Source organism: Micropterus salmoides, unplaced genomic scaffold, assembly GCF_014851395.1.
Source record: "Micropterus salmoides isolate LMB-PRFRI ecotype aquatic unplaced genomic scaffold, ASM1485139v1 Ms_hic_scaffold_9, whole genome shotgun sequence".
NCBI lineage: Eukaryota > Metazoa > Chordata > Actinopteri > Centrarchiformes > Centrarchidae > Micropterus > Micropterus salmoides.
The window spans coordinates 33,815,141-33,840,531 of NW_024044681.1; the positions used below are offsets into that span (position 1 = coordinate 33,815,141).

General features: G+C 40.6%; 2 protein-coding genes across 3 annotated transcripts; both read right to left on the minus strand.

Moving 5' to 3' along the window:
- Positions 1-1,065: 1,065 nt before the first annotated feature.
- On the minus strand, positions 1,066-6,742 carry ppp1r14aa (protein phosphatase 1, regulatory (inhibitor) subunit 14Aa). Of its 2 annotated transcripts, XM_038708252.1 has the most exons (4): positions 6,188-6,724; positions 5,010-5,090; positions 4,629-4,661; positions 1,066-2,661 (listed from the first exon to the last, which is right to left on the minus strand). In XM_038708252.1, the coding sequence occupies exons 1-4, from the start codon at positions 6,554-6,556 to the stop codon at positions 2,482-2,484; spliced, it is 663 nt and encodes a 220-aa protein (XP_038564180.1). In that variant the 5' UTR covers positions 6,557-6,724; the 3' UTR covers positions 1,066-2,481. The 2 variants fall into 2 exon arrangements, with proteins under 2 accessions (XP_038564180.1, XP_038564181.1); XM_038708253.1 differs by lacking the exon at positions 5,010-5,090 and having other exon boundaries at positions 6,188-6,742.
- A 2,559-nt stretch (positions 6,743-9,301) lies between these two features.
- dlb (deltaB) lies at positions 9,302-14,824 on the minus strand. Its single transcript, XM_038708251.1, has 7 exons — positions 14,512-14,824; positions 14,183-14,422; positions 13,935-13,992; positions 13,515-13,772; positions 11,927-12,288; positions 11,090-11,306; positions 9,302-10,888 (listed from the first exon to the last, which is right to left on the minus strand). The coding sequence occupies exons 1-7, from the start codon at positions 14,560-14,562 to the stop codon at positions 10,173-10,175; spliced, it is 1,902 nt and encodes a 633-aa protein (XP_038564179.1). The 5' UTR covers positions 14,563-14,824; the 3' UTR covers positions 9,302-10,172.
- Positions 14,825-25,391: the final 10,567 nt, after the last annotated feature.

Genomic DNA, 25,391 nt, shown 5'->3' on the forward strand with positions numbered 1-25,391 from the left:
AGTCAAATGCTGACATGTTAGAGTGATTCTTCCAGTGTTCACATTAAAGGATAGTAACGTGGATTTTGTCTCCCATCACTTAGACTGGAGGCATGTTAGAAAGGGATCTCCTGACAGACTTGAACAATTTTGAAATTGTGAAAAATTGTGAGGCCTAGGTCATGGTGTGTGCTCACACGTTCTCAGGATCCATTTCATTGGCCAACTCAACAATTACTCTCGAGTCTCAACACACGGTGCTCACGCAAATGTAAACAGAACATGATAATGATGATGTGTTGCTAATTAATGATGAGAGCAGCTTATCCGGATACTTTGCCCCTGCATTATGCCCAATGGGGCTCTTGAAAGCAGCCCCTCACATTTGTCTTGAGGTAAATGCAAATTCCGAGGTCTTTGCCAATTTCATAGCATAAAATAAGAAAACCGTATTGTATTTTAGCTATTAGGAGCCCAATCCTACAGGCTTTACTTTATATTGTGAAATCTACCGAGATAGCTAGAAAATGTTTGGTGTATTTTCATTTACCTTTTCAGCAGACATGGTAAACAATGTTACAGCATGGAAAAATCAGTTCTTATTGATCATTATATATGGCTTATTTGTGATTGAAAAAAATCAACACATAGTAGCTAATTGCATCAAATACATCTGTAATAGGCCTGGTATACCTAAGCAACCAGCCACACATTTAAGCATGGAACATATACGAATGAACACAACAGCCAGAGGCACAGCCCAGCAATTAGTAAATCGCTGCATTCTTGTAGCCTACGCTAGTAGTAAATCCAAGAAAAAGTTGAGAAACACCTTTCAATATGACATATAGTCAATATAGTCATTAACATAACATATCAACTGCTTAATATAACTCTTAAGACTGACCAAAGAGTTGTCACTGCTCAGTGAAAACAAAAGTGAGCATTGGAAACTACAAAGACCTGATTTCTGTCTGAGCCATTGCTATTGGATGACATTAACTGACAGGTGTACCTAAAACACTGGGATTTCAGTGTCCTATTAATTACATGCTAAAGCATAACATAGTACATAAAACATGCACCCTCAGTGAAAGATACACGTTTATTAGCAATCCCTGCAAAGGACTAGTGTCTCTTTGCAAAATATACATTTTGTAAAAGTACTGACAAAACTGAAAATGTAGCAACAATACATCTCAGAAACAAAAGGAATAAATGAAATATTAAAAAGCTTCAGGGTGTAAGCAATGCAACAGGATTATTTCCAGTGTTACATCATACTGCTATGCTGGATCTATCTCCATTTCCTGTAATCATGACAATAAATAACATTCATGACCATCGTAATTGAAGAAATGTTAAATAAGTGATATATTTGCATCTAATCTACCAGCGTTACGTAAAAAGAGGTGCAGCTAACATGTGCATGTGTTCACTGGAAGGTGGAACATGCTGTAACTGTGTACAGTTGACAGTGATGTTTTTAATGCAAAATCCACCCTTGGGTGATCGGTGTGTGTGATGTTCAATGCGTACCAGGATGTTTCTTAAAAATGAAGAGCTGTATATTGTTTTTTTGTTGATCCTACTTTCCTCCGTCTACTTTCATCAGATACTTCATCAGTTAGGGCCAGAAACTGTTGCATCCAAACACAGGTACATGGAGAGAGTGAGAGAGCTAGATAGTGACAATTCTTTCCAGTCGAGTGAAAGGGTCATCTGTTTTGGAGCTGCAAATTAAAGGTCTTTTGGGGTTACTGTGTGTATGAAATATGTACAAATAGCTGTTATTAAAGTGGTTAAAGGATGTAGTAGTAATAGTTGGATATTTTAAGAAATGTGCTTATTTGTTGTCTTGCAGATGAGAAGATTGATACCACTCTTATATTTCTGTTAAATATTGGACTGTTGCCAGCAGCTTGTTAGTTTAGCATAAAGACAGGAAGCAGGGGAACTGCCAATCTGCATCTGTCCAAAGTTTAAAAATCTGCAATCCGTAGACTGAAGTAATGCGTGTTTATGGCTACATGCCTGATTATTTCCTGGCCATGAAGAGTGTCCTGGAGTCTTGTCATCACTGTGAGGTTGCCAGACAACCAAGACTGTAGAAAATATAATGTGTTAAGTGAAATGTTTGAATTGCACTTTTGATGGACATAAGTGACAAAGGGCTTAGGGTCACAAAGCACCATAAAACACATATGATTAGTGAGCAATTAGTGAGCTTTCTATCTTTAGACAGAGCCAGACTAGTTGTTGTTCAGTGTTTCCAGCCTTTATGTTAAGCTAGGCATATTGCCCCCTCAGCTATAGCTTCATCCTTAGTGTACAGATATTATCTAAAAGTGGTATTGATCTTCTCATCTAACTTTTGGCAAAAAAAAAAAAACAAATAAGAGCATTTCCCCAAACTATTTTCCTTTTTTTGAGGCTAGGCTATTTCCTCCCATGATCTTTGCCTTCCATAGTCGAATAGAACTATGTTGGTTGGAGGGGTCGTCAGAGGGTCTGGTTTTGGCCTCGGGCGTGGTGGAAGTTTTGTGGTTGTGGGTTGTTAAAGTGGTAGGGTTCGTGGCGGTAGTGGCTGTGGCAGATGATCGGATGCTCGATGCCTTCGCTCTGTAGCTCGTCCTGCTTGTGAACTCCCTCCAGTTTCGTCACCAGCTCTCTGATGAAGGTCTGAGGAGGAGCACAGCACCCAGAGTAGGTATTCAGTTAAAGTGTTCCAGTAGGCATTTTACAGTTGTCAAAAGTTTTTTTTTTTAAATGTTGATCTTTTCATTAAATATGTTGACTTTTCCTTTAACTTTTAGCTGACATGGCTAATGATGCCTTCTTTTTTTGTTACTTCTCAACTCAGTTTACATTGACTTAGCACTCTGAAATATACAATTGGCATTCATAAAAATACTAAATACTGTGACAACCACACTCTAGCATAAGAAATGGAAGGTACATGTTTCAAAAGATGTTTAGCTGTAATAATATACCTATACTATCCATAAAGTATATTTTTCATATATTATGGGTAATACATGAATGCAGAACTTTGTCTATTAAGCACAAGACGCACATGTTTATAAATAAAAGAAGAGCTGAAATAATGAATGAAAAGCATACTGTTGTTACAGAGGATGTAGGTGGTCATTTGTACATTGTGTTGCAACAGAGAGATACTTTATATGGAAACATCTGAATCACTGGTCACTGACAATAAGCCTCTCTTGTCAGTCTTGTCTTTAAAAACCCCTGTCATAGTAAAAGGCTTTTGGCAAAATTCATACAGCCCTTATCATTAAACAAACAGCAATTTCGAGTGAAGTACCAAAACTACTGCCAAATAATAGTCCACCCTGTTTTATTGAAGGTTTTGTGTATGTATATGTCCATAGATGGAAAAAGGCGTTGGAGAGGAGGAGGATGACCTAAACCACCAACAACTCTCCTGTGTGTGTTTTGTGTTGTTTTCTGTGTCTACTGTTTTGTGTCAATAACACCTTATCGAGCATCACACTGGTTTACCTCTTCTACTGCTTCTTATGGTGTGTTATGTCAACAGTAAGAGGTGGACAGACAAACCAGCCCCAGTATTTATTAAATACTGACTATATGCATGTGTTGTTTACCTTTTATAGACATTGATCAGCAGTAGAAAAGATAATCCTAGTTTTGGCTGTGCCTGTCCATTTTTAGGCTATTTATACAGATATACAGAAGTGGACAGCTTCTTAGATAACAAGCTCCCTGGCCTCTTTTTAGTTTGAGTCGCTTCAGTTTTAGGCAACATGACGTAGGTTTCTTTGAAGCCTATTTAGTAGCAACCCGCTCTTAAAGGATAGGTTAAGCAATTTCTCAAGTTTACAAACATGCCCATATTTATGTATATGTGACGCAGTTTGCTTGCTGTAGTTATCCTCCTTTTCATACTGACCATTAAGCAAAAATTCAATCCATCTGATGTTAAAATAAGGCTTTGGCACTTTAAGACAAATCATGTGAGTATCTTCTTTTTAGTATGAAATTCCCTTTTGTGTTACTGTCCATCCACTGCAGCTCAACACTTCTCTAAAAAGATTTTAACTTTGGAAGATGCACACTTAATCTGTCTAACTCAGATTGCTGAAGCGTTCAGACACACTTTGGAATCTACTTTTGACTGTGGGCTTTGTAATCGTTACCATTGGAAGCATGTTGTTTTAATATAATAATTTAGAATAAACAGGAGGAATGATTAGAGGAAGTACTGTTTTAAAACAGACTTGAAAAAATGTGAACCGACCCTTTATTCACGGCCCACATCAGAGTCTAATAAACTAAATCTCAGTAAGAAAAGCATCAGCTCCACCAACCCTCCCAGCTCTTTTGCCTGTATTTGCATCTCTGAGGCCACAGCGGGGCCAACATTTGAGTCCAGAAAGACTCATTGTTTCAGCTTTAAAATGGAAAGAACAAGGCAAGAGAGCACAGAAAGTCATTGTTGAGGCATGTGGAGTGACTATGGGACGAGGCTGAATGTGGCAGTGTGTGTGCGTGTGCGTGTGCGTGTGTGTGTGTGTGTGTGTGTATACTGTACATTTGTATATGCAATGTGTGCATCATCAAGACTAACTGAGGATTGTGAATGTCATTTCAAAGTTAAAACATACCTCTGTGTTGTTCCTGCACTTTCGAAGAAGCTCCTATTAAAAAAGGAGATTATATTGTAACAAACCAGCCACATAATCATATAGTACTTTATTTGAAATTATATTATATAAATTTCACCTAAACATCTCTTCTTGTCATGATCACTCAGTCATAAGCATACGGTCCAATGATGTCAACTCTTTCAAAAAAATGTCTATTTGAGTGACTCCTTGAACAAAATCTATCCATCCTGGTGCAGAAACTCTCACCCGATGAGGTCAAATGGCTGCTGTTATTTACGACTAAACCTGAAACAATGCCGTATGATTTAGAAAATGCCTATTTCATTATCAGCACCCTCTTACACAATACGATTGAAGTGCTCACGCTGGTCATGTTACCTGCAACTTTTTTACTCGCTCCACGTCATTAGGCAGGTCAATTAAGTCATCAATGTTCACCTCCTCTGGCATATCACCTTCCTGCGGTAAACACATAGACCCACACAATAAAAACACAATCTTAACGAGTCAGCGCACACACTTTGAACACTCGTCTGGTTCAGCCTCCTGAAACTTCTGCCTGTTCTGTTTTAGGAGCAACTGAAGACTTTGAATTCAGCCTGCACACACTGCATGTCCATCATTAGATGACCATTGAGGCTCTGGGGCTGAACAGTAACAATGTTGATGTGAAGCTGTAACAGTGGCTTGCTCTGTTTGAACAAACAGCCTTTGTACCAGCTAAGTGAAAGGACAGTCCCGCTTGCCCGTCCACACCACTGCACTGTGAGCAATTAGGCCTTGACACAGAATTTTGAGTGTGAGCAGCTATGTTATTTTATCATTTAAATCAAACATCATTAATGTTTTCGCTACAAGGTTCATGTGAATACAGCATTAGCCCTCTGTGAAAGCTACACCATGCATGTTTGATCCTTCTGCTTTACAGAGCTGCCTTATCATTGTAATGCTTTGAATTCCATTTTATTATAGTCAACATACTTGGTTTTCATAACACAATCCTGCACTCCTCTCTCAGTGTCCTCAGCAGAGATCCACTCCTGTCAGCTGCATCAGCATGCACAGTGTTTACCTCCTCCTGGGACCTACAACAGCGCTTCCCTTCCTCTGTAACCTTCCCCTCTTCCTTTTTCCCATCATTCATCCTTCTCTCAGTTCCACACTGCCCATGTAAGGCAGAAAGCCCCAAGACAGATACAGATCTCTCAGAAGGGGACAGCAATGGACCTCACATCTGCAGGATGCTTGGCCTTGTAAGGACAAGCAGGCTGCTGCACCTCTCTTCTCCCCAGAAGACCAGCATATGAGGCCTGCAGTCTCAGGACTGGTTAAAATATAAGAACTTTTATTATTATTATTAACGTGTTACCATGTTTTACTGTAAGGAGGTAGCCTATATCTTTAAAAAAGCTAAAATCTGTTTTGAAAATCTCATTAAAGGCTGTTGTCTCATTATAAAATACAGTAGGCCTTTTACTTTCTTTTTTTTTTTCCAAGAACAGACCAGCCAAAGCAGTTTCTTTTTGGGCTGCTTGCTCTCAGACATATCCACCGACCTGACCAGAGTACAGCCGGTCCAGGCTCTCGTCGATCCACTTCTCCACGTCCAGTCGCTTCTGCAGCTCCTTCCTGTTGTACTTGACGGTAACCCGGGCATGTCTCTTCGGTATCGTACACCCCAAATCTGATGAATGAACTTCGTCATTTTCCTCCAACGTCGTCCTGGTCCGGTCGGCAGCCATTTCTGGTCTGGAGTGGCGTGACTGGTTTCTCCTCTTTTTCAAGCACAGGAGGAGAGAGCAGCGGTGGGAGGCGACGGCGGCGGAGACTGCTGAGCAGAAGTATGTTCTCCTCTTGGGATGTTTATATAGCCTACAGGGCATATAGGGCCAATACAAACAGACCGACTGCAAAATCGTTCCCATGTCTTACATCACATTAGCTTGTTTGAAGAGGCAAAATCAGCATTTTTACACACAATTTAACTTTACAAACTTTGCCTTCTGACACGAGAAACGATCCGACTTTAAATCATAACTTTGAAATAAATGTCTTATTTGTGCCTTTTTTGACAACGTTAGTTAAAGAGGTCTCCAAAACCGAAACTGGGCCACATAGCTTCGGTATTTTGCAGGAGAAACATTGTTAAACATTAGCTACAACTCAAAGGTCAGTGCTTGTCCAAAACTAGACACAGGCATGTATTGGCAGTTTTAGAGGACAGGAAACCACAGCTTCCTGCCCTATAGCTTAAATAAATAGGTGGGGCCACAGACCCAAACAGTTTGCAACACCAGCCCGATGTTCCACACACCATGTAAACAAAGTTCTTTTGAAGCTTTTAACCCACTGTTTATCTACTGATGGCAAATGCTTCTCTTAGAAGGATCCGCTTTGATCACTCCTGTATGTGTTTTAAATTGTCCATAGATGAGTGTCTTTTTTGAGTTCCAATTCTTAATATCACTTTGGCATGAATTCATTGACAATGTTAAATGTTCATACAGCACAACTTGGTCCTGGCAGTGTTCAGTTTTGCTAATATAATCAACATTATAGCACAACATTATATTTGAAGTAAAATGCAAAAGAACTGTTGAATAATTTGGGTGTAGGTTTTTGGTGGATATGAAACAGTAGTCTTTAGATCTTATATCTGATAACAAATACAATATCTATTAAACATAAATGGTGGCCACTAAATAAATTCATTCACAGTTTTCTGCAAACTATGCTTGTATTTACAGCTGATATTTACTTATATATTTACTTATATAGGCAATATTTTCAGGAAACACTCCATAAACTTTCATTGTTATGCAGATGATACTCAGTTATATCTATCAATCAAGCCAGATGAAACTCATCAGTTAGCTAAACTTCAAATGTGCCTTCAGGATGTTAAAACCTGGATGACCTGTAATTTTCTAATTTTAAACTCAGATAAAACTGAAGTTATTGTTCTGGAGCCCAGGCACCTCCGTGACCATTATCTAAAGATATAGTTTCCCTGGATGGCATCGCCCTGGCCTCCAGCACCACTGTGAGGAATCTTGGAGTTATCTTTGATCAGGACATGTCCTTTAACTCTCACATTAAGCAAATTTCAAGGACCACCTTTTTTCACCTACGTAATATTGCAAAAATCAGGAACATCCTGTCTAAAAATGATGCAGAAAAACTAGTCCATGCATTTGTTACTTCTAGGCTGGATTACTGCAATTCCTTGTTATCAGGCTGCTTGAAAAAGTCCATTAAGACTCTTCAGCTGATTCAGAATGCTGCAGCACGTGTTCTGACAGGAACCAGGAAAAGAGATCATATTTCTCCTGTCTTAGCTTCTCTGCACTGGCTTACTGTAAAATCCAGAATAGAATTTAAAACCATTCTTATCACCTACAAAGCACTTAATGGTCAGGCACCATAGTACCTTACTACCCTACCAGAGCACTGCGCTCCCAGAATGCAGGGTTACTTGTGGTTCCTAGAGTGTCCAAAAGTAGACTAGGAGCCAGAGCGTTCAGCTATCAAGCTCCTCTCCTGTGGAACCAGGTTCCAGTTTGGGTTCAGGAGGCAGACACCATCTCCACATTTAAGAGTAGGCTTAAGACTTTCCTCTTTGATAAAGCTTATAGTTAGGGCTGGCTCAGATGAGTCCTGAACCATCCCTTAGTTATGCTGCTATAGGCCTAGATTGCCGGGGGATTTCCCATGATGCACTGAGCTCCTCTCTCCTTTTCTTTCTCTCCCTCTCTATGCAACCTCATCCCATTAATGCATGTTACTAACACAACTTCTCCCCTTTCCCGTAGTCTTGTGCTTTCTCGTCCCTCTCCTCTCTCCTCCTATCACTTCCTGCAGGTGTTTCTGGCTCTAGTGCTGTGGAGTCTGGATCTGTGGTTGCGGGTCACCTGCTGCCCCCGTGTTCCTGCTCGATACCCTCTGCTACAATTATTGTTACTAGTCCTATTGTTATTATTGTTATTATAATCATTAACATTACGATTATTATCATTAACACTACTTTAAATATCTGTACCATTTTTCATTCAGTCTATAGCTCTTGGTGGGAACTGTTGGGTTTCTAGACCTGCTCTTTTATCAAAAGCGCTCTGAGATAACTGTTGTTGTGATTTGGCGCTATATAAATAAAATTGAATTGAAATGAAGCATATCTGTATTCTTAGGTATGGCACATCAGAATTACAGCATCTTGCATAATAAAATATATATTTGTTAGTGTAAACTCACCTAGAGCTAAAATGAGTAATTGTTTAAGTAATAAACCGAAAAATACCAAATATTATGTAGTTCCTGCAGCTTCTCAATTATGAGGATTTTCTGCTTTATACTGTTTCACAGTATTGTAAACTGAATATGGGGTTTTAGGTGACTGATTGGATGAAACAAGCAACTTGAACTCAACTTTCGCTGACATTTTTTGAACTAAACGATTTGACAAATAAAATCGGCAGATGAATCAATAATGACAATAACTGCTAGTTGTAGTCCTAAACTTATTGACAACCATGACACATGTAAGGCTACTGACCGTCTATACCATGGAAAATGTGATACTTTTCTAATCTTTATTTCTTCTAACTACAGTTTTCTGTCTATAAATAAAGGTACAGGGTTCAAGCCTGCAGGACAGAGACATAAATTCAGAATTGCATCAAAACAAATCTTTTATTCCACATCACAACCACAACATGGTGAAATTAAATAATATAAATGAAAGCATTTAACATAACACAAACTTTGGCATGAAACAAAATGGCACACAAAAGGGCAACGTGATCAGTAGTATATAAACTATATATATAAATTACAGTAATGGCTGACTTTATGTGATAAAGCACATTTTCTTTATATCCCTGCACTGAATATCTTTGGGATATTTTTACACAACCTTCTCAGCCCGTAAAACATCCTGCTACAACAACAAGCGTCAGTCTCCATTCAGTATCATATAAATATATCTCTACATCTGTGACAATCAAAGTGAAGCCATAAACATAAGTTTTCAAATAAATAAATAATATAAAGAATAAAAATGATGGTACGCACAATAAGGAAATAATGGCAAAAGGAAGATTGAAAAAGCATAAAAAAAAATCTGTGTTTAAAAAATCAAATGAGAAACAATTAAACAAAGTGAATAAATTAAAAACAAAAACCCAAGAAAAAATATTTTTTGGGCAGGTTTTCCAAAGAGTATTGTGACTTCCTGTATTTGGTTTGTGTTGTAGGTCCTATGAAAAGTGAATCATATTATTTGTTTCTTTGGGTCTTAAACATGGAAGAGCTTTGCCCCATATACTTTTTCAATAATGTTTGTAAATCATCTTGATCAGAATAGTTCATTTATCAATATTTTGTTTCTTGCTTACATTTTAATGGTATGTTTTTTTTCATCATAAGCTGAGCGGTTGTCAGCTCATGGATGTATTCCTCTCTTCACTGTCCATGAACAGAGAGGAGCAACAAGTGCTAAAATTCTTCTATCCCTGTGTGAATGTCCATGTTTTCATCTCTGTTTCATCTCAGCCCGGCCCCAGAGCCCAGTCCGGCCTCATCCCTCCACATAAAGTCCTGATGCCCGCCTCTGGCCAGGCTGCTCTCCACAGGATGGTGCCTGTACCCAGATCTTTCGTCAGGGCAGAGGGAGAGGCTGAGGCGAGCTGTGCTGTTGCTGATCTTGAACAGGCCATTAGGACCGAGGAAGGCTTCTCTTTCGCTTCCTCCCAGGTTGTTGACCGTCTCCAAGTCATTGTAGACTGCAATGTCGCTCAGCTGCTTCCTTCCCTGCAGTCTCCTCCTCCTCCTCAAGAAGATAATACCCGCCACCAGAACCAGCACCAGGATGGCCAGAACGCAGGAGACAGTGAGGGTGGCAGAGGAGGGCTGGGAGGTTTGGCGCAAAGCGGGCTTAAAACTGGGCTGGAGCGTGAACTCACAGCTCGGACCCATAAAGCCCTTAGGGCACTGGCATACCGGCCCAGTGAAATGGGTGAAGCAAGTGCCACCATTCTGGCAAGGACGGGTGCCACAGGCATCTGAACGCACGCTGCAATTCTTGCCGGTGTATCCCAGGGTGCAAGAGCAGGTGTAGTCATTCACACCATCTTGGCAGGTTCCAGCATTCTGGCAGGGGCTCGAGGCGCAGTCGTCAATGTTGACCTGGCAGTTGGCACCGGTAAAGCCTGCCTGACAGCGGCACAACACGCTCTGGCCAAGGTCCAGACACTCACCACCTGCAGAAGGGAAAAATACTTTGTTCATTTAAAGGAGTCTTAATGGGATTACATTTAACACTCCTGCTGTAGCAAATTGCTGCATTGATGCAGGAGTGTTGACAGTAATACCTCCTCACTAAAACAATTTCCTATTCAGGTGCTGATTTGCACTTCTGCCACAAGATGTCGCCAGATGCGAGGCCTCCTCTGCCCACTCACCGTTTAGACAGGGCCTGTTGCTGCAGCGGTCCAGTTTCTTCTCGCAGTTGGAGCCGGTGTAGCTGGGAGGGCAGCGGCAGGTGTAGCCTCCGGTCATCGTCTCCACACAGGTGCCACCGTTGAAGCAGGGACCATCTGCACACGTCATGGCAATGATTTCGCAGTTCTTACCGTAGAATCCCTGTGGGCAGGTGCACGAGTAGTCGTTCTCCAGGTCCTTGGGACAGAGGGAGAAAAACCTTCAGGTTAAGGAGGGACTAGGGACAGGCTTGTTTTATGTGTAAAGTCTGGCAAGGATTGTAGCATTAGTAAGAAAGGCTTCTATTGATGGAGCTGTTCGTTTTGAAGGGTAGGATAAAGGATGAGACCTGATATAAGCTGTTTTCCAATATGCATTCAAATGAGATCAGTGGACATGATGGTGAAACCTTAGCAGTCTGGCAGAAGCCTACAACAACTGCTGTGTTTCCAATAGCTGCTATATGTGGACACAAAACACTTTACTCACCACCCTCAAACAAATTACTCATCTACTCGCCTTATTTGACTTTATTTGTGACTATTTTTATCTCATTATAAAGTTACTTTTTATGTTGTTGTGTAGTATAAGTTACCTTTTATTGTTTTATCATGATTAGTTTATATATAGTAAATGTTCATAAAGTATATAGTATTCTACTTTTTTTACTATGACTGTTCTTGTTCTTCTGATGTTATGACCTTTGAATTCCCTGTGTGGGATCAATAACTTTTATCTGTCTTGTTTCTTTAACGCAACTATTTTACTATGAGCGTGCACATTTGAACAAAACAGACTTAGTCACACTGTATACTCACATTACAGCTGCCTCCATTCTTGCAGGGGTTGCTGTCACACTCATTGGTTTCTAGCTCACAGTTGGTGCCTCCGAAGCCGGGCCGGCAGGTGCAGGTGTAGCTGCCCTGGCCAGTGTTTGTGCAGGTTGCTCCGTTGGCGCAGGGCTTGTGGTTAGTGCAGTAGTTGAGGTCCTGGTCGCAGAAGAGGCCCCCCCAGCCCTCCTGACAGTTACACTGCCACGGCTGGCTGCACGTCCCATGGAGGCAGCCTGGGTAGCGGACGCATTCATTGCAGGAGGGGCCCTGCCAGCCCATGCGACATGTACATCCCCCTGGGGCCTCGCAGTAGCCGTGCTTCTCACTGCAGTCCGCCGAGCAGATGGCTGGAGAGGAGAGGGGAAGGGAGGGTGTGTTATTACAATGGGCACGCCTTCTTATACATCTCTCACACACACACACGTACATGGCCCCCTGTCTGACCCCAGCCCTGATCTAGACTTCACTGTTGGTTAAGTATTAAGCCAAGCAGCTGGCAGGCACACTGACAGAGAAAAATGCTTTCTTTTATGTCCTTTCTCTCTCGCTCTCTCTCTCTCTTTCTCTCTCTCTCTCTCTCTCGCTTTCTCTCTCAAAGGCAAACACACCCAGATCACCTTGAAAAATGTGTGTGTGTGTGTGTGTGTGTGTGTGTGTGACGGGGGCTACAGCTCTTTCTCTCATTCTAACAAGAGAACAAAAGGCAGATGGAACACTACAGCAAAGGAGTAAAACACAACACTATGGGACATCACTCAGATAAAGCAAATACTCTATATGCTCTGAAAATATTCCAGTTCAAAGTGTCTGTCAACCACGAGCTGAGTAAGATAAAAACACTTTTTTTCCATGCCTCAAAACATCTTGAGTGTACTTTTTTACTTCATGGGAGGAGAAAAAGTTTGAGTTGCCTTATATTGTAAATATTCACTCCCTCAGTGTTACTGCTTTATGATTCCACTTCAAGTGCAAAAGCCTTCGGTCTTCTGCTAAACATTCTCTCACTTTCTTCACTTACTCAGATTAATATAGTGTTTTGTAAAGTGTTGTCTTTACACCTTTGTAACAAAAAAACAACAATTTTCAGATGAATGATTTATTTTGTGTGTTTCGTTTGCTCTACTATTTCTATCCTGGTGTTCTATTCTGTTTCACACTCAGTACTTTTATTTGACTGATTATATCTAATCGTGCTGAATTGTCTTAATTTTGTTTATGTAAAACAGTTTGTAACTTCATTTTGAAGGCTGCTGTGTAAATAAAATAAATTGCATTAGGCTATTGTTATAATTAGAAATTTTGGTTAGGCCTATTTTACTAAATAAATATGATAACTATATCTTTGTGATATCATAGAAGACTACAAAATAACATGAAAACATATAAAATACTACTTTAGATGCTGGTACCACTACGCATGTGGGGTTGAATCTTGTTTTATTTTTTAGGGGAATTCATTTTCACTTGCTTCATCTACCGGTTACTCACTGAACTGCACCAAGGGAACTAGTAGGCCTACAGACTTTATGTGCCTTGCTGGGGAGCACATATGACATTATTAATATACACTTACGCTCAGAGCAGTAGTTTCCCTTCCAGCCCTCCAGACAGATGCGGTTGCCTTCCTCGTCGCAGGTGTAGTGGCCCAGCGTGTCGTCTCTCGGCCTGCAGTAGTCAGCGCAGCCATCTCCAAAGTAGTACTCGTCACAGAAGACATGGTAGGAGTAGCGCAGCTCGCTCTGCTCGCCAAAGTGCACGTCCTGGGACCAGTCCTCGCCGATGGCAAGCCTCCTCCTGGTCGCCAGACGGCTCACAAGGTTGTTTTGGTTATCTGCAGAGGGAAGGAAAGTCTTTAAATTTAAACAACTGTCATCTCGCAAGGAAGCTGCGTGTGTTAGATGGAAAGTCTACTGGTTGCGCACCAGCGCGCGTGTGCTTAAAGTTATGTTGATATCACAGAGGCCATGATTTTGTAACTCAAGTAACAACCTACCTGTGTATTCTGTCGGAGATTCAGCGTTCCAGGCTTCAATGATCAGTGAAAATGTCCCCTAGAACAGAAAAAAAACTGTTTTGTGCTTGTCAAGTGCAATAACAGTGATATTGTTGTAGCCTGTTGTTAATAAAATATGAAGGTATTTTACGCACTTAGTTATCTGACAGTGATAAACTATCGTGAGAATTCAAGCTTTGCATTTAACCCTACCAAAACACCCCAACAATACATGTTTAACCATTTACCGGCCACTTGAAGTGGAAAGGCACTCTGATGGGAGCGCTGCTAGAAATCGATGTTTGATCTGCCCTGATGACGTTGGTGTGTCCGGTGCCAAAGGTGCAAGGCGGCTCTGCGGAGATCACATCCTCCGGGTGTTTTAGGCAAATTCTGAAAAATATATGACAGTCCCTGTGTCTTCTGCAAATGCGTTGTGCCGTGTGGAATGAATGGATTTTCAGCTCAAACACACCGGAGGACAGAACCTGCAGTGACAGAAAAAAAACATGTCAGACGCGCTGCGCATAAAGACATTTTGGGATTGTTATATTAGCACATACAGAAGCCAACTTACAACGTGCACTAAGGCCAGTGCCAAGATGCATCTCAAGTGTAGATGTGCCATTTCTTCTCAGAGTTTTCTTTTCAGTTCTACCTGGCTGTCCGCATCCGTCGTGTGCAATGATATTCCCAAAAGATGTTGAGGAAAACTCAAAAAAGTTTCATCACTTTTCTCTGTGATCCTGTTGGTGTCTCCTAAATCCTTTTCTTCTGTTGACAGTCTTCTCCTCTGTCCTACAGTCTGGACTGCACTTGTTAAGGTTCTGGTGCGTAAAGACGCTGAGGGGTTTTTATACCTGATGCTGCGCGTCACAGGCAAAGAGGTGGAGCCGGAGCAGACCTCAGGGGAGCAGTCTGACACTGGGGATTTAGACAACCCACATTACACCTGGACGAAGTTCTTCATAGGAATATGCATAAGAAGCTGCGCAAGGCAGATATCTTTAGTATTACTGCAGAAAAGTGTAAACTAATGTGAGTGATGGAACTAAATCAATGGAACAGTGTGGGACAAACCAACAATCTACAACAGGCCAATCTGAACGTTTTAACAACAAACTATCCAAGTTTAGTAATGCCAAATTAAAGAACTTTATTGCTTAGGCCTTTTTTGTTTTACAATGTGGTTGGGTGGTTGGAAAACTGTCGACTATAATTAGAAAGACATCATCCAAGAGAATATGCAATTATATAGTCATTCAGATTTTGGGAAATGTGTAAAACAATGAGCGTGCCACGATATTTTCTAATTAAGGCCTCCTACATTTCATCATACATTAACAATTAACTTGAACACTTTAACAATTTGGGGCCTACATGGCATTGTTTAAAAACTTTTATTTTGCTTGCTTGCCTTCAAACTGAACAAAGATCAGAAGGAAGCGGGGAAGAATGGCGTATAGCCTTTCTTTCTCTACATCCAAGATCTATAATTACTCTGACGCGTGTGAGGTGACAAAGACTGGGCAGGTCCCGGGTAAAACCGTATTGTGCGTCTAGCGGCTATTCAGCCCTCTTCTGCTGTGCTCTTGAGCCTTGAGAAGGGGGGGAAAGAAGGGGGGAAATGTTGCTTGTGTGTGTGTGTGTGTGTGTGTGTGTGTGTGTGTGTGTGTGTGTGTGTGTGTGTGTGTGTGTGTGTGTGTGTGCGTGCAGAGTTTGGACTATCATGTTGCCTTTGTCTGGGCCTCATGCGAACAGCTGTATGTTAATCAACGGCACATGGTCGACCGTGTGGGGCTCCAAACCCATCTATTGTCTCCCCAAAGCGTCCACCCCCAGCACACGCACATAACCCGCTAACCCCTTATTGATTTAGGAAGGACTGCAGTCGGCCGTCGGTTCCAACACCTGTCGCTGGCAGGGATGTGGTGGATGGTAAACACACCTCAACTGTTATTTACACAGTAGAGCTGATCCATCCTCCAACACTGACATAAAACTGTATGACATAATTTAATAGAACAATAATCACTCTAGATTGAATTCTGCAGGAGGGGTTTTCAGAGCCTTAGGCTAAATATCATTTAGCGGCAATGCTGATTTGTGTTTGGTTGTTTTCCTTACCGTGATCGTCGCCTGAAGGTGAGTTTAAACACGTTTGTATCCCAATACTGATGGTCATTAACGTCGACATTATACGTCAACACATAAACAATCACTAACTGATATAAAAAGCGAGATTATTTATGAAACGAGTCACTATGACTCCGGTGAACAAAATGTTTGAACAAACGGACATAAAGTCAAAAATAAAACGCCAACTTCATGAAAAGTGTTTTAATCTCACGTGCGTTGGGTTATGTGTCTGTGTATGGTGATGGTAGGTTGGTGTGGGTGGGGGTCTATTGATATTATAATAAGAAAAGAGGACGCGTGCCTGAAGTGGCCCCCTGTATATCCTGGCACGCTTTCCAGCAGGACAACGAAGACAAAGGACAGGGGGGAAACACACTTGTTTGTGAAGTGAGACGACTGAAGTGTTGTCAGATTTCTGAGGAGCCTTGTAGTTCTTGTGGTTAAACATGGTCATCTCACAAACCTGTATGTAGTGTGTTTTATACACTTGATTCAGATGATTACTGATTCCACCCCATTATGAACGTAAGTAATAAAGAAACTGCAAAACTCTCCCGCCAATATCTCTAAATAATATATTTAAAACACATCTGAATAAAGTGTTAGTAGATAAATGGTTATTACAGCCACTGAATAAATGAAGCAAGCAGGCACCAGCCCTGTGGTGCTGTGACATTTTTACCCCAGCAGAGTCAGATAATGGTAATTTCAAAAATTCTTATAAGGGAACAATGAAATCAAAATATGAATCTGTGATGTGAAAAGATAAAGGCCCCTCTCCTGCTCTTCCAAAAGAAATAATTACACTCCCTTTAGCAAAACACAAATAAATACCCACCACTGACAATAATTTCTGTACAGTCAGTGGTAATTGATCACACCTCTGTTCAAATTTCATGTTTTACACTTTTGTTTGAATATATGGCTAACACTATTTTAACACTTGTTTGAACAGTAATGTGTGTGTGTGTGTGTGTGTGTGTGTGTGTGTGTGTGTGTGTGTGTGTGTGTGTGTGTGTGTGTGTTTGTGTGTGTGTGTCTGGCCTATCTTCCTATACATTACATCATATCTCTTGCATCTTACAACCCTCATGTCACACACAGAAACACTCAGATGTATGTACAGTGTCCATCTACAGTACCTGCTGCATCTCTCCGTGGAAAAGGAAGTGTGTGTGTGTGTCTTTGTGTGAGGAGAGCAGATGGACAGTGTGCTCTCTCTGCTGTTGTCATCAGTATTACTTGCAGGAGTACGTGTGACATGAGTGTGCCACAGGCCATGGGAACCAAAGAGGAATCATGTCATCCCCCCACCGGACCTCCCATTAGTTTGAGTAGCCGGCATCTGCCTCATCTACAGCCCACAGCAGCTTGGAGATTCTTCTCCCCAAGGACACTTGGAGAAAGAGAGGGGGAGCCGCTGCAAATCTGACCCATGTGGGCCCTCGGGGGAGAAGTCAGCCTGTTGTGGCCACTTCTGCAGCCCCAGCCTGCTGTCTGACTGTGGGACAATAGGAGGTGTGGAATGGGAGTCTGGTGGGCCGTGATGTTCTGTTTGTGTGTGTGCGTACGTGAGAAACGTGTACACACAGGCTCAAATTTATGCATATCATTTAGTTGATTGGTTGATCTCATTAAGATGCTGGATGCTGAGGTAATGTTGGGTACCAAAAAATGCACAGGGCCCCGCCACATCCCCTTTGAGCAAATTTATGGGTTGAGTCAAAGCAATGTGAGGTATCTGGAGGTGCATTAGTAGGGTTAGGGTTAGGGGGTTAGGGTTTTTTCCTGTCTCTCTTGTTTACCATACTGGTAAATCTTCTAATTGAGAAAACCTGCATTAATTCAAAATTTAGGCAAAATGTGTAGCCACACCAGGCAAGTAAAGGAGGCATCTATTGGGACTAGGCTTTTAATTTAAGTTTTACGGTATATCTAGTTTTTAGTTACCTTAAATCAAGGATATGTTCTTGTGGTTGTGCCAACATCTAAAAGTCAGGCATATATTATAACAGTTGCACTTCAGTTGAACTTGTTTTGTTGTTTTACATTTTCTGATCACGTAGTATGATTTCCAAAGATTACTATAAATATTTGTTATATTGAATCACTCTTGGTAAGATACTCTGAACACATAGCTGTGTTCCGAATTCTGTCAGTTCAGCTGGAGCACTTCTCTCATTTTAGTTTAAGTTAAACTGTGAAATAAAAATTTAAAAATACTCTGGCATTAAAATACTCTGGCATTAAACATTTAACAGCTGTAAAAGACCAGAAACATAAAAGTGACAATAGGCATCATGCTGAATGGCTCCATTCAGAGTGTTAGATTATTTACTGAATATTACATTGTTGGAGAATTTATACAGAGGCATTAACATGTGAGCAGCATTAAATTTGCAGCTGGTCAAGGTCACCGTCTCATCTACCAATCTAGATGTCCCCTATCCCAGGGCTCAGCACATTTATTAAAGCGGAACAAGGAAACCAAATGATTCAGCAAAAAGAACTGAATAATAATGGATTCACTTAAAAACTTAAGAGGCTATTACAGGCTAATTTTGTTGAAGCAATTACCTCACAGTCTTTGCTGTGATTTACCTCACCAGTTCTTGTCAATCCCAAACAACAATATACAGATTTTAAACTAAAGTAGTTTATCAACGTGTAAGTTATCTAGTCTCTCATCAACACTGCAAGCATTCAGCAATAGGGGAAACCGGGAATGGTTGTAACACTTTTTGCTTCAGCAACTATAACTCGTAGAATGTTACCCGCATTTGTTTACTACAAATGGCACCGATTCAGTTCAACTTACCCCCTACCAGGGTAGCTTGTAACAATTAAGACAAAAGAAGCAAAAATGGACGCCACATCATATGATATGCTTCAAAAACAGGAATGGTAATATAAAAGAACAAGGTTTCTCTCTCTCTGTAACAGTCTATGCCTGATGACTCGTGTGTGTGTGTGTGTGTGTGTGTGTGTGTGTGTGTGTGTGTGTGTGTGTGTGTGTGTGTGGTCACAGTACTGACATATGAATGCTCAAAACCCTGGAGTGCAGGCTTGGTGGACCCAGAGACTGCATAGGGCACTTTGTAAACATATTAATATAAAGAAAGTCCTTAGTTGTATGTGGAGCCCGACCGATATTATTATCGGCCAATATGAGCTAATTGCATTTAATCGGCATCGGCTGTTTATAACAGCAGATATATGACTAATAAAAAAGAAACCTAGAGTCAGATCCTTCACTCATGTCATGGGTGTTGCATAGTTTGCTCACCAGAGGGTGACCAGCTGCAGCTCCCCTGTTAACTACACTGCCTCACGCTACCTGCTGGACAGACGTAACAGACATGTACATTTATTACAAAGTTCTAGCAGTTCTAGCAGTTCTAGTGAACGGTCCACATTTGTCTCTCTTATTCATCACTTCTAAATATTGTCTAAAATCACTTAACGTTACAGCAGCTAACGCTGCCCGTTGCTAAATTAGCCACAAAGCTAATGCCGTGTTTATCAGTGGAGGAGCGCTAACATTAATGAGCCATTGAACTATAGTTTCTGACGTATTCTAAATATATCTGCGAGCCGCCTGTCTGCAGTTAGTCGCGTGTCTGAAATGATTAAACCAGAGCGAACATGTAAATAAACGTGAGCTGAACAAGAATCTATCATGGTTTGCTGTAGCTCCTATTTTTGTGACATTGTAGATGTGAAACACTGTAGTCAGAGCCGTAACGGCTCTGGTTGCAGTTATAACATTAGTTAAATGAAATCTCAAAGTTTCAGGTCCTCGTTGTAGACATTCCTGTAGAATTAGATGCATTCAACAGCAGCCCACTGTATCCTAGACAGCATGAATTATACCGATGGTGGTTAAATGGTTTCACGTATCTTTGGTGCTGGTAAAGGGATGAACTAGATGTGAATGTGCTACATTGAAATTACACATGCTTATTCTCTCACTCTCTGTTTACAGATGGTTGAAGAAGTTGCACCTTCCAGAAGCAAATATTTATTGATGTGCAATTGTTTACATGTTCACTTTTGGAGACTGTAATCGATTTTTGTTATGATGTGGGGACAGAGTAGACCCAAACGCAACACTCTGGAGCAGGGGTTGACTGGAGAACCGGGGTAGAAGTGCTGTCAGAGATGAGGCTGATAACTGGCAGGTGTGGCAGGCAGAGGAGGTGGCTGACGAGGCGCAGGTGCAGGTCGTTGGCTGGGCTCAGGAGCGGAGGGAGAGACAGAGAGGGAGAGCACACGCAGGGGGAGAGGAGACACAGGCAGGCAGGCCAAAACACAAGGGAAAAACAGAATCACAAGAAAGAAAGGAGGAACAGACTGGACACTCACCGTCAGCCGGGCTGCCACCACAACAGATTTTATTAACATAATCCATTTAAGAACGTTTTATAGCCCACTTACATACCAGCTTTCAATATCGGCCTGTTCTAAGTGTAGTTTATACAGTAAAGGGGTCTACTATCCAAATCATTCTTAAAATCTAAATATCGGCTCATAAATCGGCTCTTTTTCACTTTAATAACGGCATTGGCCCCCAAAAACCCATATGGGTCGGGCTCTAGTTCTATGTATAGGGGATGGTTGTAATACTTTTTAAAGAAGTGTTGCAACCCACCCCACCCCTGTCAGCCATTGTTTAGTAAGCTGTGTTAGCATAGTGGTTTGAAATTAGCAGTAGAAAACTGCATCATGTTCCGTCAGGCATGTTGCCAAAGGAACTACATTTCAGTGTAATATAAGTCATTCAGTTCAATTCAATTCAATTCAATTTTATTTAAATAGCACCAAATCACAACAACAGTTATCTCACAGCGCTTTTCATAAAAGAGCAGCTCTAGACCATACTCTATGATGTTATTTAAAGAAGCGCAACAGTTGTATCTGCAGTAGCATAGAGACTAAACTAAATATAGTCTTGGTCAAAAAAATTTCCTCAAAATATGTTTTGTCTCTATATGTTCTAAATGTGCATGTTTCCACTATTCCCCGATGCCTGATCGGGGAGGAAGTAGGTAAATACTAAAATTATCACATGACTCCTATTTTATCTTTAATTGGTGGAATTGATGTTGTTACAACTCTCCCTATGTTACAACCATACCCGGTCTCCCCTACATGACATCTGTGTGATCAGGTGTACCCGAGTGTGGCTTAGAGATTATGAAACTATCCACGGTACAGAAGAGACTTGAAACCTCTGTTGTAAGTTGATGGATTGTGTAACATCTTAATCTGCAAAGTAACTAGCTGTTAGCATAAAATAAAACAAATTAACTAAAGCCTCAGAATTCTACTTAAGTACAGTACTTGGGTAAATGTTCTTAGTTACATTCCACCACTGCAATAAAAATTACTGTATAAATACATTTTACTTGATGAAATATTAGGTCCAAACAATATGCCATATACAATACAATAGTCAAACACAAAAACTGAATTATTCAACCAACATTTTCAAATATACAACGTTATGAAAGATCTGTCTTTCATTCTGTATGAAGACATCTACTGGCACAGGCATAGTTCAGGTTGTGTATCTTGTTCAGTACACAACCTGTATGATGACAGGTGGCTGTCTGCATACAATGGATTTTTTGATCTTTGCTTGAACACTTTTTATCGTCTCTTCTCAATCAGTGCTAACATGGTTAACCCTTCCTATACATGTTGCTTATCTGAGTACATTATCCAATAGCCTAGATCATTATGCATATCAAGTCGATGTTTTATTTTGTGTAGGAACTTGACCTGTTAGCCGGAGCATCTCTGCAGTGCTACAGTCCTAATAATAATATTTCAATTAATTGTGCAGCCCTACAAAGGCCATACATGTTTTGAGTTTTCCCAGGTTTTCTTATCTTCAGTGATCTAGTCACAGTGGTAATGTAGTTACACAAGGACCACATAAATCTTACAAACTATAGACTATTTTTCTGAAGGTGCAATTGCAGACACTTTGTGAAGTGGGTTTCTAAGACACAATCTGATTATTTCCTTAACATATGGAACAAACTAATCTGTCTCTGAGTCAATTATCACGTCACAAATCCTCTGCAAAACTAGGGCTGGACGATATGGCCAAAAATGTTATCACGATAAAGATTTTCATATCTTTCGATATCGATAAGTATCAAAATCGTTATTTCTTTTGAGTTTAAAGGCTGATTTTTGCTCCTGAGTGGAAGTTGAAGAAACCTGATGGTTAATTGTGGTTTAAACTCTAAATTATGGTCAACACTAGATGCTAAACAGTGGATCACTTCACAAATCTGAGTTAGAACATGATTATAATATCTTTGTCAACAGATATGCATGAGTCATAGTGCATTAAGTAAAAGCTTTTTTCGGTCCCTTTTCCCCCACAAAATAAACATCCTAATAAAAAAAATAAGTCCTAATTTGTGTATGATTCAAGTGAATAAAGTCAAACATTTATTGAATATTTATTAAACATTTGTTATTGTTGTTTTAAAAAATTATATTGCGATAATGTTATTGTTTTATTGTCCAGCTCTATGCAAAACAACAGATATGGTGAGGTGAATGAAACAGAACTGTTTGGCTTAGCAGCAGATGTATAATTACTATTTTGTCTGGGTACAAAGGGAGGCATGATAATTATGTAATCCCGCCCAAGCTGAGCGACAGATCTGCCTTCCCTCAACCCTACCTTTCCTCTCTGGCCCAGACTCTGTCCTGCAGCAGCTTCAGTGGCAGATGGGACATGAAAGAGGAAGCTGGGAGGAACGAGGGAGTGAGAACAGGTGGGGCTGAAAACTGGAGAAAAGGAAAGGGCACAGGGGTCAACTGGGGCAATAGAAAGGGGGAGGAAACGTACATATAGACTTGCAATGGAACAGATCAATTGATAGATTATTTTCCTTTCCATTGTGCCTCTCTAAATCGATGTTTCTTTTTGCCAGATGTCGACTAACTCTGTAGAAATGTGAAAATGGCTTTTGGAAAAAGATAAAAATTAGAGAGACATATAATGGCTGTATTGGCATTTTTGTAAAATATTTTATTAAAACAAAAAGCTCTACTATTTGCAATTGTTTTATGCTTGTTTGCTGTAATGTATATTATCTAAGCTACAGCCTTTTTTTGTAATCCTTAACATTTTTTCTGCTGATGTAGCATTGGAAAACCACATGAAGGCAACATCTCATGTGGTACAGTACAGAAATGCAGCCTATAAAGGAATTTAATAATTGAAATTTTTCAGGTATAGGTTTAGTGTAAATATTCACTTTCTAAGGAAAATAGACAAAGTCGTAAGAGAGGAGAGGGCAGTTACAATCGAGTAGAATACAGTTTTATAGGTACTCAAAGTGAATAGTGCCCTTTCAGTCTCAGGTTTAAGGGCTCAGTAAAAAACTGAAGGTAATAGACCAGCACACAATGTGAATACAGCTGCCTATTCAAGACCCCAGCCCCCCAGCCAGACACTAATGCTGCCCCCTGCCTTCCTGCTGTGGAGGAAGCCCCCACAGACTGTTGAACTCCTGCTGCATCCCGCCCTCCACCCCTCCCTCCTGCGGCACGCCGGGCTGGCCCTGGCAGCTGTTTAGCTAACTGAGGCAGAAGGGGCTGCAGGGGAACAATACAATTTGACTTAACTCAGCCGCTTTCTGTGTGTGTGTGTGTGTGTGTGTGTGTGTGTGTGTGTGTGTGTGTGTGTGTGTGTGTGTCAGTATTTTTCACAAGCATTTAATTAAGAATGTAGCTCCATAAATCAAGCAACCCCCCTCCTAAATTCCTAACACCCTTGACTATTACACCAATATAATTTACCAATTATAAAATTACAGAAATACCCCCATAAAATGTTAAATTTAACAGATTTGAATTTGACTTTCTTATAGTAATGTGTAGACCCGCTAGTTACAATGCTGTAGAGAGGACCTTACACAATTGCAAGTGTGTTAGCCAATAAAGTTATGAAAATAAAGATAGGATAGAACTAAAAAGAAACTTCCCATCTGTGAGAGGAGTTGTGGTTCTGGTTTTGACTCTCCAGGGTCTAGAGAAATGCTACTATATGAATGGAGCACTTCAACTATCTGGACTAAAATATACTTTTATTTATTATCATTTCTGGAAGTGAAAGTTGTTCAGGCCAATGCCATCAGCATGCTAAGGAGTATGGAGTGCAATAAACCCAAAACAAATAATGGTCCACACATGACCAGGCCAAACAATAGAACTAGACATAAATAACCAGACTGTAACTTGCACGTTGTTGCAAAATGTCCTTCAAATGACAGTAAGAAGGACACTGGGTGCAAACAATGTCCTTCTTACTCTCATCAGCAGTTTCTGGAGCATCCTCAAACATAAGGTCAGGAAATACATATGCCAACAAGTAACAACAATGTTAAATAACTTTCTCTTGTGAATAAAAGACCAGCCAACCACTAATTATATTACTATTACTGAGTTGTTACGACATGACCCATATATAGTGATGTATGTAGTTTTAGCTGTAAAGCTGCCACTGTTTTGCAGCAACAAAAATCACACACACTATGCAAAAACTGCTCCCTGTCATTCCCAATTTTATAAAATATGAAAAAGTGATGATGAAATGTGCAACAAGCCAGGGACATTCAAAAGGTGTTATCATGCCACCCGTAAGAAAAAGCTTTTGATTGTATATAGTATTATAGCAAAATACATTGCAGAGAACAACACACTCTGGACGTGGTTACATCTTGTGTCTCAGTTCCCCGTCTGCACAGTCTCAAGACAGACTGTGCAGCAGAGCCCCCTACTGCAATTTCTATGAACTTTTTGGCAAATTTGGCTGGACATCTATGCCTGTTGGATCCATTACTCCACCTGACCACAGTGTCAAGATGTGTTTCACGGAAGAATGATTAAAGATACTGCATGTGATGTGATTTTATGTTTTGTTATGCCAAAACATCCCATCAAAAGACAAAAACCAATGTCAGTCCATCTCTCGATGCTTTCTGACTTCCCTCCATTGTCTATGGCACTCAGCCCCAGGCCCATTCCTTCCTACTGAAAATTTGAAAAATGGATCACAAATAAATACTTTCATTTTAAAAAGGTAAGTTCCTAAGTCAGCTGAGCAATGTAGGTGTTAGAAAGTGTTACTTAAAAAAGGAGGAAATTCTTTTGGTGATACTTTGGTGAATGCTTACAGTGAGTATTTACAGTTCATTATGAAGAAACATGTCACCCAGTGCAACAGTGTGGTTCACTGATGTATTTTAATAGATTTTGAACACCGGTGGAGCTCCATGGCAGAGTAAG